The sequence below is a fragment of the Artemia franciscana genome, chromosome 7, assembly GCF_032884065.1.
Source record: "Artemia franciscana chromosome 7, ASM3288406v1, whole genome shotgun sequence".
NCBI classification, from domain to species: domain Eukaryota; kingdom Metazoa; phylum Arthropoda; class Branchiopoda; order Anostraca; family Artemiidae; genus Artemia; species Artemia franciscana.
In genome coordinates, this window is record NC_088869.1 from 42,987,498 (window position 1) to 43,002,398 (window position 14,901).

A 14,901-nucleotide genomic window follows, 5' to 3' on the forward strand; every position below is an offset into this window, starting at 1 on the left:
TTTCATTTCCGTTAGAATGAGCCCTCTTGCAACACTCTAGAACCACTTGATCAATATGATGACCCTTGGGAAAAAAAAAACAAATAAAAACGCATCCGTGATCTGTCGTCTGGCAAAAAAAAACGAAATTCCACATTTTGTAGATTTGACCTTGAAATTTTATTCTCCAGGGTTCTCTGATACGCTGAATTCGATGGTGTGATTTTTGTTAAGATCCTATGATCTTCAGGGGGTGTTTCCCCCTATTTTCCAAAATAAGGCAAATTTTCTCAGGCTCATAACTTTTGATGACAAAGACTAAACTTAATGAAACTTATATATTTAAAAGCAGCATAAGTATCCGATTCTCTTGATGTATCTTTTAGCATCGAAATTCCGTTTTTTAGAGTTTCGTTTACTATTGAGCCGGGTCGTTTACCACGAACTGTTTGATTCTTATCAAAATTTTGTTATCCTTTTTGTTATTAAAAAAATTACGTAAAAGTATGTTACCTAATATCTTAAAAACTATTCATTTTAATATACAATATATGTATGAAGGTATTTAAAACCTTTGACTGCCAGTGAAACCACATATTTTAAAACAGACGACATATTTTATATATAACTGATATTATATAAAACTGTTATATATATTTCTTCAATGCGATTTATTTTTCTAAATAAGACAATATTTAGTTTCTAATATCTCAAGTTTTTCGTTTTAAATTAAGCTTCTTACCTCAAGGAGTCTTCTTTTACGACATTGTCTCATTTTTATAACGCACGAAAAGAGTATCATAAGTCCGATAGCAGCAAATATGAATATCTCGACTGTCAGTGGCATTGTCATCAAATAGTCCTGGATAAAAATTCACAAGTATGGATAGTTCTAAGTTAAATCCAACTCTAAATATATGGTAACATGTTTAAAAAGGGTGAAACTAACAGTTTCAGTTTGGTTTTGAAATCAATTGATTTATTTTGCGTTAAATTTTCATAGACATGAAAACAAAATACTTTTCAACCCTCTGGCTTAACTTGAGGTTTTCACGCCAGAAAACATTTTTTTTTATCTTAGTCTTTTTGAAATGGCGAAATTTTTAATGCACTAGAGCAACACCACATTTTCCTCAGCATTACAATATTTAATTCCTAAATTTCATTTCCGTTTTTTTTTTATCTCGTTACCAAAATAATAGGTTGTGAAAGTTTTCAAATGACCTATTTAATCAATTTGATTTCAATATTCTTATTTTTTTAGAGTTTGTTTCTTACCCTATTTAAGTTAACTTGGCCCAAATTTTTATCCTTATTTTAATTCTTATCTTAAATCTGATCGTTGTGGATAAGCTATTGCATTAAAAGTTTTCAAGAGAGAGAAAAAAATGACATATTCATTCCTTAGTTTGATAATTTTTACTTTTATGCATACCAATAGATCAGTATAATAACTGGTATTTACACCAAATCGAGACAGAGACTATTAAGACAGGCGGGTGAAAAAAACGAGATGGTGTGGATCAGCTACAATGCATTTGCATTCCCACTCTTGATACAGACTTGAAAAAGAAACACCGAGGTTTTTCTCACAGAATCTATGATAGAACTTAGTTGAAAACAGTATCTCATCAGGGCTGCTAACAGCGGTAAAATTGTACCATTTTGGTATATTTCACCTCTAAAAGTACATTCTGGTACAATCACAAATTTCCTGGTACATTTTACAAAACGTGGTACAATAAGATTTGACAGGGCGTCAGGACGCAGCGAGCGGAGGGAATTGTAGTTCTTATTGGTTTTCTCTTATAGAGTTTTAAGTTTTCCTTTACACATTTATTTAAGTGCCTGTTGTTGGCCTCTTGCGGTCATAATATAGCGTGAAGCAGCACAACCATTTGTATGGTAAGTACAAAATAGGTGAACAGCTACTTGGAGGAGTGACACCAAAGTGGTCTCTGTAGGGGAAAGGAGGTCTCTCACATATCTGATACTTTGTTCTCTTTATTGTAATGTAATTTTCCGATCGTCCACGTGTTGTGCGTAGTAAAAAAAAAAAAACTTCGCCTTGCCCGTAACACAACACGCAAAAAATAGATATGGTACAATTTTTTGATCGGTGGTACAATTGTAGGGCGTTTATTGGTACTTTTTCTTCCGAAGCGTTGGCAGCGCTGTATCTCATTGCAATCTGAGCAGAATGGATTAGCTTCGTTGCGCATATTTATAGGTAAGAGCATTGACAAATCACTATTAGCTCATTTTTATCATAGGCGTGCGCCTTTAACACTCGCACATCAAACTACAAAGACTAAAATAGGGGCTCATCTTTCAAAATCAACAAAAAAAATATATTTGTGGAGGTCGGTTGAGAAAAAGAGAAATGTTGTTTGGTCAACTTGAAAAAGGTACAGCAGATTTTCAACAAGGCATTTGAACTCATGAGTCAGCTGACTCAAAGTCAATGTTTGAAAATCGGGGACACAATCATTTGAATAAGAGAGAGTAGTGGAACTAAGTTTATTTTTTAATGCTTTATTTTATTTTTTTACTTGTTGTTATGCGTTTGCTTGCCTTCCCTGCTTCACCTGCCTTTTTTCTCAATCCTTTTTATTCTCTGTCTCTTCTGTGTATATCTTCTAATCCTTGATCTGTTTATTTCGACAGTTCACTATATTTTTAATTTTGTTCGATACCATCAAACCCATTTTACGAATCTCTGCGTCGGCTGACAGTTTCAAAGAAAAAAAGCCCATTTTCAGATATTTCCAGCACTACAAGAAACTTCCACAGTAGTTTTGGTAAAAATGAATAAATGCTCTGAAATGGGTCAACAGTTTGCAAAGATAACGAGAGACTACTTTAAAATAAAGAAACCATATGATAATGCTGTCGATTCAATGTATACACAACATAATTAACATGCATCCTATGTCGGCAAAGTTTTGAATCAAGGTTAAAAGCTGTAAAATTATCAATAATATTTTTTTTATTTGTTTTTAATGTTATCCAAGCAGATTCTTTCTCTTAGCTCTACTTTTTAAAACAATAAAAAAACTTTAGCGTAAAGTGCGGGGCGTTGAGGAGAAAAAGCTCCTTTCATATTCGGAGTAATTTCTGTTCGTTTTAAGTTTTAATGTCGTTCCTTACTTAATTTAATTTTCATTTAATTTCTGAGTGTTTTTGAATTAATGCATACATTGATTTTGGCTCTCCGCACATAAATAATTAAAACGAAATTTCCCTATTAATATTTTTTTTTAGCTAAATGGCTTTCTCTTCGTTTTAATTGGAAGATTTGGAGAAAAAAGGAGCGGGAGGGGAGGCCTAGTTGCCCTCCAATGTTTTGGCTACTTAAAAAGGCAACTAGAACTTTTAATTTTTTACGAACGTTTTCGTTGCTAAAATATATACTTAACTTACGAATTCACTTACGTAACGAACTTCTATATTTTTATGTTTTTATTACGTATATGAGGGGGTTCACCCCCTCGTCAATACCTCGCTCTTTACACTAAAGCTTAAATTTTGTCCCAATTCCTTAAGAATGACCTCTGAATCACAAAGTCCGTAGAATGAATAGTTGAAATTACTAAAAGTACTTTAGCGTAAAGAGCAAGGTATCTAGGAGGAGATGAACCCCTCATATGTGTGATAATCTCTGTTCGTTTTAATGCTGCTCCTTACTTTCAGTTTTCAGTTACTTTTCATATTTGTTTTTTCATCGTTTTTTTAAAATAATACTAGAAATTCCAGCGCCCCCTTCATTGAAATTCTCTTCCCCCATGACCAAATCCTCCATGGAAAGATCCTCCGACTTAACTCCCCTCCTCAACTCCTCCCCACCACAAACCAAAAAATCCCCCTGAAAACGTCTGTACATTTCCCAATAACCATTACTATATGTAAACACTGGTCAAAGTTTGTAACTTGCAGCCCCTCTCACGGAGACTGTTGGGGAGTAAGTCGTCCCCAAGGAAATGGCTATTAGGTTTTCGACTATGGTGAGTAAAATGACTATCTCAAAATTTTGATCTGATGACTTTGGGGGGAAAATGAACGTAGGAGGGGGTCTAGGTACCCTCCAATTTTTTTGGTCACTTGAAATGGGCAATTTATTTTTCCGTTATAATGAACCCTCATGCGACAATCTAGGACCACTGAGTTGATACGATCACCCCTGGGAGAAAAAAAAATAATAAATTAAAGACTCACCCGTGATCTGTCTCCTGGCAAAATATTCTGGCTAAAACATTTCTATTATTTTCTTTTTATATTTTTCTTTTTTCTCCTAGGACAGAAGAACAGAAGTGTCTGCCAAAATATTGTGTTTTTTCCTGGTTTTCAGTGGCTGAAATTTTTCGTCGTTTATTTCTGTTTTGCCGTTTTTTCTTCTCGCTGGCTCCCCAACAAGTCATGGTAAGACCTGATAACTAAAAATTGAGCTGTTCAGAATATTTGTGCATCCCAAAGGCGTAGTTATAAGACTTATTCTTTGTCCAAGTTAAATTTAATTGTGATTAAATAAAAAAAACTCGTTTTTTAAACTGCAAGTAAGGAGCAAAATTAAAACTTAAAACGAACAGAAATTATTCCGTATATAAAAGGGGTTGACCCCTCCTCGACACCTGGCTCTTTACGCTAAAGTTTGACTCTTTCTCTCAACTCTACCTTTAAAAAAAAAACTTTAAGCGTAAAGAGTGAGGCGTTGAGGAGCGGTCAACACCTTTTATATACGGAATAATTTCTGTTCGTTTTAAGTTTCAATGTCACTCCTTACTTGCAGTTTAAAAAACTTGTTTTTTTTTATTTAATTTCTGAACGTTTTTTACTTAATGCATATTCTGATTTTGGCTCAACGCACATGCCTAATTTAAACGAAAGTTATATATTAATTTTTTTTGGCTAAATTGCTTTCTCATAGTTTTGATCGGATGATTTTGATAAAAAAAAAGGATGTGGGCGAGGAGGCCTAGTTGCCCTCCAATTTTTGGTTGCTTAAAAATGCAACTAGATTTTTTTTTTACGAGCGTTTTTGATAAAAATAAACATACATACCTTACGAATTAACTTACGTAATGAATTTTTATATTTGTGTATTTCTATTACGTATATGAGGGGGTTCGCCCCCTCATCAATACCTCGTTCTTTACACTAAAGCTTGAATTTTGTCCCAAATCTTTAAGAATGACCCCTGAATCACAAAGGCCTTAGAATAAATAGTCGAAATTTCTAAAAATACTTTAGCGTAAAAAGCAAGGTATTGTGGAGGAGACGAACCCCCTTATATACGTAATATTTTACGTTCATTTTAAGTTTTAATGCTGCTCATTATTTTCAGTTTAAAAAAAAATTATTTATTTTCTCATTGTTATTTTTTTTAAATAATGCTAGAAAATCCTGCGCCCCCTTCATGGAAATTCTTTTCCCTCATGAAAAATTTCTCCATGGAAAGATCGTCCCAAGTAACCTCCTCCCCGCGACCCAGCCCCATTCCAACACGAAAAAGTCCCCCTGAAAACGTCTGTAAACTTCATAATCAACAAATGCTATACGTAAACAATGGTTAAATTTTGTAACATGTAGCCCCTCCTCCAGGGACAGGGGGAGTATAAGTCATCCCCAAAGACATATTTATTAGGTTTTCAACTAAGTTTAACAGAATGGCTATCTCAAAGTTTTGATCCGATGACTTTGGGTAAAAATGTGCATGGGACGGGGACTAGGTGCCCTCCAATTTTTTGGTCACTTTAAAGGGGCACTAGAACTTTCAATTTCCGTCAGAATGAGCCCTCTTACGACATTTTATAACTACTGGGTCGATACGATCACCTCGGAAAAAAATACAAATAAACAGGATCCGTGATTTGTCTTCTGGCAAAAGATAAAAAATTCCACATTTTTGCTGATAGAATCTTGAAAATTCTACAGTAGGGTTTTCTGATATGCTGAATTTGATAAAATGAGACAAATATTCTCAGGCTCGTAACTTTTGATGGGTAAGACTAAACTTGATGAAATTTGTATATTTAAAATCAGCATTAAAATTTTATTCTTTTGATGTAACTATTTGTATCAAAACTCCGTTTTTAGAGTTTCGGTTACTATTGAGCCGGGTCGCTCCTTACTACAGTTCGTTACCATGAAATGTTTGATCCAACAAGTTTTGCTGGGTCTGTTTATGACGAAGTTTTAGGGATCTCTCTCATGTCGAAACTTTGTAATGAGTGTGTTATAATTTCTCTTGAAGAAAAATTCTTCTGAAGGAAACCAACTTATAAGTTTCCAACGCTTCCCGACTACAGCATTTAATCAAGGCAAAAAAAAAACAAAGCCAATTTTTTGCTCTTGAAACAATTGTGGGCGAAGTTTCAAGTCAGAGTCAAATTTTGTTTTGTTCAATGAATAGACTCATTATAATACTACACATAAAGGTAGAAAATAATATTATGTCATAATTAGTTTGAGCGAATCATTCTAAGTAGAGTCACACAATTTTTCAAATTCATCGTGAGATAAAAAAAGAAGAAGGCTTGCTAAAACTTACCAGAAGGACTGCAATACGTAGAAACACCAGTTTGAACGGCTTTAATACTATCTTCAAAAGCATTGCATCAAATGTTCTAGCAATATGACTTTCCTGACTGCTCTGCAATATCCTGAAACACAAGGATCGTTTCATTAGACACAAAGTAGCCCCTATCCAAGACAACACAAAGTAGCTAACTAGAATTTTACTCGAAAGAACTTAAGCTTAGGGCACACTTACCTTCCCATCCTATAATTCCACCCTTTTACCTTCTAGTGATTGATAAAAAGGAATACTGATTCTAAATAGCCAAATAAACATATTAGTTTTTATAGGAATTGGGTTTAAGAGGGATTAAAGAAAAAGATGTTTTTTTCTTACTCATGGCTTGAAACTTGCATTTAATAAAAACAAGTGGGCCAAAGCGAATCTGATTTAAAAAGGCTGAGAGCAGGGTTTATATTACACCAACAGCACCATTGGCAGAGTCCCTAGATTAAATAAGTCACCCATTGTTCCCTTGTAGGTCACACATCGGTTTTATTACAAAAGACGGTCATAAATGGTAGAAGGTTTCCAATAGGTTTTTGTCTGGAGCAAAGAAATGCTTTGTCCTCTAAATGTAGGCTTATCTAAAACAGAACCAATAAGCCTGAAACTTACACTTGTTAGCCAAGGTGTTATCCACAGAAAAAATTATATATGAAATAACTTTGCTTTTTTGGTTTAAACACAATAAAAGTCCAAAGTTTTACTCAAATAAATTAAGCTTAGCTCTTCACAGTATAATTATGCAAATGTATAGCTCCTGACTTAACTTCCCTTAACAATTTAACCTTCACTGTATCTTAGCTCTGAAACTATGAACAAGAACAAAACAAGAATACAGGTGGAAAGACCTATCATATGCAGCGTCATACAAAATATCGAATCAGAGCAAAGGTAAATTTACAAATCTAGGTCACTAATTTAGTCACTTCCTATATATTCAAATATAATAAGTTGATTAAATCTTTCGAAAGTTCATTCTGACCTAAAACTTCATAGTGTTGTAATTGTAATCAGAGGTGGTTACTTAGGGTTTTATGAAATTTTCTTCCAAATAAAAATAATTTTCCTTTTCATAGATCTCATTTTCCAATCTTATTTTAAAAAGTAGGAACAGCTTTTTGTTTGTTGTTGTTTTTTTTTCTCGGGTGTTTTTTTGTCTCTTTCTTTAGATGATTTAACTTCGAAAAAACTTTCTTTTTTCTGTTGATAAGGACTTCTGGACGTGGAGTCAAAATATTTGAATCGTTTTATTATTAAATTCTTGTTTTTCGTTTGTTTTTATTCCGCTGTCTTATGTAATTAATACCCACACTTTCTCTTAATTTTTTAAACAGAAAAACTGTGTGGTATAAGAAATTGTATATGAGTCATTAAAATCTTGAGATAACAGAATGAATGTCCTAAAATCACGCCAAGCATGAATATCCCAAATAGTGTTTGATTTCAGCCAGCATCGGGTTGTAATGTATAGATTGTTGATTACAAAAGAGGCTGACAATGCCACACATAAGTCCAAAATCCAACCACGCCTTATGTTCATCATGGATCATGAGTGTTTGTCAGTTTGTTACAATTTATTTCTGCATGGGCTTCTACTTTACACGTTTAGGGAGTCATAAATAGATATTTAGGGCCCTAAATATGATTCCTGGCTTAGCTCCACTAATAAACCTCTCGTATCATCCAGTCTTTACATATTGCATCACTTTTGAATAATGATCATTCAAGGATTATTAAGAGAATGACTCTTAACTATTAAACAATAATTGTAAGTAATAATATTTGAGATCGCAGCGTGATAATTTGAAATTAACACGCCCTAAGTAGGTTACACATTTAACAGCCCCAAAATTTTTTAAGAAGTTTTGTAAGTAAGCGTTACCAGTATGTCCTTCTAAATTATTCTTCTTCAGGAAATAAAACTTTTGAAACAGGCGCTCCACAGGGACCAGCTCTTTGGTTCTATATTATTCTTGATACTTTACTAACGATCTACTAAATTGTCTAAATGATTTTTGCTACAGAATCAATGAACAAACGGCAAAAGCGACTTATTAAACAGTTTTGTTTTTTGCTGATGACACACCAGCCATTAGCACAGCTAAGACAGCGGAGCTGCTGCAGATTCCCATGAAGGGATCAGTTAATAGAATTGTATCATGGCTGAGGGTAGATAAGCTGAGGATTAATGTCTAATTGTTTTCTCGCGATTACCAGACTTTTACCCATTGATAAAGGAATTAGATACGTCCAATGGTGCTTTAAACTGGGTTACGTCTTTGAAATACCTTACTATTGAATTGATGAAACTTTATCGTTTAAGCAACATTTAACTTTAACTAGTAAATTTTGGCCAGAAAACTAGGTATAATGAAAAAACTCCAACATTGTTTTTACCGATCCTCTAGGACAATTTGTTTTGACACGACGACCCCTGGGGATAAAAACACAAAATTCGACTTTTTCTAGATACGAGATCAAAACTTCTACAATCGGCACTTGGATGAGCTTAATCTGATGATTTGTGATTTTAAATAAGATCCTTGACTTTCAGGAGTGGTTTTCCTCCTTTTACGAAAATCAAGCAATCAAGCATTTCTAGGCTCGTAGCTTTTGATGGGTAACAGTAAACTTTATAAATCTTATTCATTTAAAATCGACATAACGAGCTGATTCTTTTGGTATGTCTATTGATGTAGAAATTCTGGGTCTTAGGGTTTCTGTTAATATTGAACCGCCTTGCTCTCTACTTGGCCTACAGTTCATTACCATGAACTGTTTGTATAACTTTTTTCTTCTTCTCGGCCAGATTATTTTTGTCCCATGACCTATTCAAAATGCTTTGCTTTCAACAGTATCTCTTATATTTCCATTAATTTTTTTTCTATAAATTATTCTGTTTGTGATTTTTTTTTAGCCTTGCATACTCCTCAATTTCCGAAATTGATTTAAAATGCCCAAGCTGGGAACCATTTAAATGTAAAATAGACATGATAAACACGGAATTTTGCCATTTACATGTTTAATCAGATTAATATTTTACTTAAAAAAAACAAAAGAAAAAATAATTTTTAAGTCTAGTTGAACCCCCTCCGGGCAATTACTCTTAATATTTCCAAATGTAAAATTGAGTCAGCAAAGAGAAAGTAAGACTAACAAAAATAAATTCATATAGAAATTCCTGTAAATTCCATCCCAAAGGAAAATTTTCCCAGTTGAGAATCCCTTCAGCATAAAATTCATCCCCCCCCCCAGCTCAAATAATGTATGCATACTTCCCAATAACAAATAGGGTATGTAAACAATATGCAAATCTTATAACTTGAACACCTTTCCCCAGGGGCTGTGGGGCTCATGTTATCTCTGAAGAGATAATTGTTGGGTCTACCAACTGTGGTGAATAAAATGACTGCTTCAAATTTTAATCGGACGACTTAGAGGGAAAAGGGGATGAAAAGCGGTTAGTTGTGCTCTAATCTGTTTGTTTCTACAAAAAGGACATTAGAACTTATAATCTCCGTTGAAATGAGCTCTTTACTGATAATCTAGGACAATTTGTTCGATTTGACGGCACCTGGGAATAAAGATACAAAATTCTACTTTTTTCCAGATGGGAGTTCAAAACTTCTACAATAGGTTTTGAATAAGCTTAATCTGATAACAGGATTTTCAATAAGATCCTTTTACTTTAAGGGGTGGTTTCCCCCTTTTAAGAAAATAAATCAAATTTTTAGGTTCGTAGCTTTTGATGGCTAACACTATACCTTATGAATCTTATCAAACAGTTCGTGGTAACAACTGTAGCAAGGAGCAACCCGGCTCAAAAGTAACCGACACCAAAAAAAAAATAGAATTTTGATTCCAATAGTTACATCAAAAGAATTGCATTTTCATGCTGAGTTCAGATATATAAATTTCATCAAGTTTGGTTTTGCCTATTAATAGTTACGAGCCTGAGAAAATTTACCTTATTTTAGAAAATAGGGAGAAATACCCTCTAAAAGTCAAAAAATCTTAACAAAATCACACCATCAGATTTATCGTATCAGAAAACCCTACTGTTGAAGTTTCAAAATCTTATCTACAAAGATGTGGAATTTTTATTTTTTGCAAGAAGACAGATCGCGGATGTGTGTTTATTTGTTTTCTTTTTTTTTGTTGTATTTTTTTTCCAGGGGTGATCAAATCAACTCAGTGGTCTTAGAATGCCTCGAGAGGGCTCACTCTAACGAATATTAAAAGCTCTAGTGCCATTTATAAGTGACCAAAAAATTTAGATGGCACCTAGGCCCCCTCCCACGTTCATTTTTCCCAAAGTCACCAGATCAAAATAAGTTTTTTTAACTGCAAGTAAGGAGCGACATTAAAACATAAAACGAACAGAAATTATTCCGTAGATGAAAGGGGTTTTCCCCACCTCAATATCTCGCTCTTTAAGCTAAAGTTTTTATTGTTTTAAAAAGTGGAGTTGTGAGAGAGATAAATTTTAGCGTAAAGAGCAAGGCGTTTAAGAGGGGACAACCTATTCTATATACGAATTAATTTATGTTCGTTTAAGTCTATTGATGTCACAATTCCGTGTTTTAGAGTTCCCGTTACTATTGAACCGCGTCGCTCCATACTTACAGTACGTTACCACGAACTGTTCGTATAACTTTTATCTTCTTCTCGGCCAGATAATTTTTGTCCCATGACCTATCCGAAACTTCGAGTTTTAAACAGAATCTTTTATTTTTATTTATTTTCTATAAATTAGTCTGTTTGTATTTCTTTTTTAGCCTTTGATACTCCTCTGTTTCCGAAATTGATTTAAACTAAAATACCCAAGCAGGGAACCATTTAAATGTAAATAGACAAAGCGTATTACTTTACGCTAAAGCTTTTAATTGTTTTAAAAAGCAGAATTGTGGCGGCAAAGAGTCAAACTTTAGCGTAAAGAGCGAGGGATTGCGGAGATGACAACCCATTTCATACACGGAGTAATTTCTGTTCGTTTTAAGTTTTAATGTCGCTCCTTACTTTCAGTTAAAAAAACTAGTTTTTTTTTATGTAATTTCAGAACGTTTTTGAATTAATGCATGTTTGATTTTGGCTCTCCACACATAAAATGAAATTTGCATATTAATTCCTTTTTTGGCTAAATGGCTTTCTCTTAGTTTTTATCAGACGATTTTGAAAAATAAGGGATGGGGAAGGAGGTCTAGTTGCCATGCAATTTTTCGGTTACATAAAAAGGCAACTATAAATTTTAATCTTTAACGAATTTTTTTATTAGTAAAAAATATATGTAACTTAAGAATTGACTTACGTAACAAACTTTTATATTCTTTAATTTTTATTATGTATATGAGGGGGTTTGTACCCTCGTTAATACCTCGTTCTTTACACTAAATCGTAAGTTTTGTCCCAATTCTGTAAGAATGACCCCTGAATCAGAAAGGCCGTAGAATAAATAGTTGAAATCACTAAAAATACTATAGCATAAAGAGCGAGGTATTTATCTCCTCCTAAATACCTCGCTCTTTACGCTAAAGTATTTTTAGAACCCATCATATGCGTAATAATCTCTGTTCGTTTTAAGTTTCAATGCTACTCTTTACTTTCAATTGAAAAAACTTTTCCATGTTTATTTTTTCATTGTTTTTTTTTATAGTAATCTTAGAAAATCCTGCGCCCTTTTCATTGAATTTCTGTTACCCCATGACATATTTCTCCAAGGAAAGATCCTCCCAGATAGCCCCCTCCCCTCAACGCCACCCCCAAAACCCAAAAAAAATCCCCTGAAAACGACTTTACACTTCCCAATAACCATTTATTATATGTAAACACTGGTCGAAGTTTGTAACTTGCAGCCCCTCCCCCAGGGACTGTGGAGGAGTAAGTCATTCCCAAAGACATAGTTATTATGGTTGTTGACTATGCGGAACAAATTGGTTATATCAAAATCTTGATCTGTTGACTTTGGAGAAAAAATTAGCGTGGGAGGGGGCCTAGGTGCCCTCCAATTTTTTCGATCACTTAAAAAGGGCACTAGAACTTTTCATTTCCCGTTAGAATGAGCCCTCTTGTGACATTCTAGGACCACTTGGTCGATACGATGACCCCTTGGGAAAAGAAAAAAAAAAACAAAAACAAACAAATAAACACGCACCCGTGATTTGTCTTCTGGCAAAAAATACGAAATTCCACATTTTTGTAGATAGGAGCTTGAAAATTTCGTTATAGGGTTCTCTGATACACCGAATACGATGGTGTGATTTTCGTTAAGATTCTGTGACTTTTAAGGGGTGTTTCCCCCTATTTTCTAAAATAAGGCAAATTTTTCAGGCTCGTAACTTTTGATGACAAAGACTAAATTTGATGAAACTTATATATTTAAAATCAGCATAAGAATCTGATTCTTTTGATGTATATTTTAGCATCAAAATTTCGTTTTTTGCGGTTTCGTTTACTATTGAGCCGGGTCGCTCCTTACTACAGTTCGTTACCACGAACTGTTTCATTAATATAAATACGATAAAAATAGGAATAAAAATATCATTTAAATACGAATATTAATACGAATAATATAAATGAATAAAATGAATATACGTACAGCTCACATTGAATATGTCTTAAAAAAGTTGAGCTTAAATTGAATATGCAAACCAAACTTAAAACGAACCCAAATATTTTACTATGGTAGCCTAAATGATACCCAAAATGAACATAAATTAAATAAACAATCATAGTAAACAACATATAACATATTTTAACATAGATGAATAAATAAACCTCAAAACAGATAGGCTAAAGCCTTCATGAAATATACAAATCAAGATCAAGACAAACAAAAATCAATTCAAAGAAGAGTATGGATACTGCCTCCTCCCCTATCTGTAAAAGTCTAAAACCTACTGTGTCATTGGCGCTTTACCAAAATTACAGTAGAGTCACATATTGAACCGATGTGCTTTTCAGCTTTTGTATTCATCATGTATCAAACATTTAGTTTAACCTTTTTTCTTCTCAAAAATTATCACAACAAACTTAGTTTCACGACAAACAAGAATTTAGCTACTGTCTCCTTTCCTTACTTTAAAACTCTAAAGCCTAATTCGTCATTGGCGCTTCACTGAAAGCGAATTATATTACAAATGTTCTCTTTTTTAGTTATTGCAGCATTGAAATGAAAATACAAATTACACTTTCCAAACTTTATTTATTCATTTTCATCTATTATAAAAAAAATTAGTTACTTTTATATTGTATATATTGAATTAGAAATAAACCTTTAGCCTCCTTATAGTGCATTAAACGCTAAATACGTATTAAATGCGTTCAATACCTTTTGGCAATCAAATATTTCTCTTTGTCGTATAAAAATATTACATTCAGATGCCTACTGGTACAGAAATGTTAGCTCACTACACAACTACACGTGTCGGCGGTTCTGACAGACAACAAGCTGAATGTAATCGATGAAATCAGGTTCCAATCCGGGTTTTTAGCCTGTTGGTAAAATAGGCACTGATAATAATTGAATTAGAGATTTAGAAATTTTCTAAACTTAATGAAGTAAACTTACTCCTTGTTTCTTTTTTTGAGGCTCGCTAAACGAAATCTAACAATTTTTTTTACCTGATCTGCAAAGAATATTTCTACAGGGAAGCCAAAAATGTTAAATATTAGTCTTTTTTTACCTCTTTTCGGATTTTCTGGGTGTCGCTGACGGCCAATGCAATGCCAAAATTTGATAGAACAATGGTAACTAGGAAGACGAACATTAGAAATATGTACTCGGATACAAGCGGTTTTTCTTCAAATTTCAGGTTACTATAATTTAGCTCTCCTGTCATCATCACGAAACCGTTTTTTATATACCTGTAATAGAAAATCAGAATAAAGATTGACTTATTACACTTATAGGCATAAATTTTTCTTTTTGTTAGGGAAGGGGAGCGGGTCGAGTATCTACGACAAACAGAACATAATAGTTTCCACCACCTCTAGCTACAGAATTAGGCTTGCTTTTACATATGTGGCTTATCCCCAAAGTGAATTAAATTATTTAAAAACATCGTGTAATCTTTAAAGAATATTTTTTGTTTAAGTATTCTAACCGAAAAACTCCTCCATAAAGCTTAAAGAATGACTTATGAAAGCTAAGAGGTATTTAAAAATACTTCATAGTACCCGTTGGGTACTATAAGGCCTGACATAATTAGGTAGCTGCTATAGCAGATCCAACAGTGACACCCCCCGATTTTTCTGTACGTACAAGTGGCCAGCACACCTGGAATGGTAATACATTAAAGTGTCCAGTACCCCCATGAGTCTTTTTGGGTACACATGGCCAATAC

General features: G+C 33.6%; 1 protein-coding gene across 2 annotated transcripts in view; it reads right to left on the reverse strand.

Moving 5' to 3' along the window:
- The window catches only part of LOC136028631 (uncharacterized), a 28,707-nt gene extending 14,312 nt beyond the window's left edge, over positions 1-14,395 (reverse strand). Inside the window, exons 1-3 of one of the 2 annotated variants that reach the window (XM_065706461.1) lie at positions 14,242-14,395; positions 6,527-6,638; positions 722-841 (exon numbers count right to left, since the gene is read on the reverse strand). In XM_065706461.1, coding sequence (XP_065562533.1) covers positions 722-841; positions 6,527-6,589 — 183 coding nt within the window. In that variant the 5' untranslated portion in view covers positions 6,590-6,638; positions 14,242-14,395. The remainder of the gene's footprint in view (positions 1-721; positions 842-6,526; positions 6,639-14,241) is intronic. The other variant, XM_065706462.1, reaches the window with a different exon arrangement.
- Between the last annotated feature and the right edge of the window lie 506 nt (positions 14,396-14,901).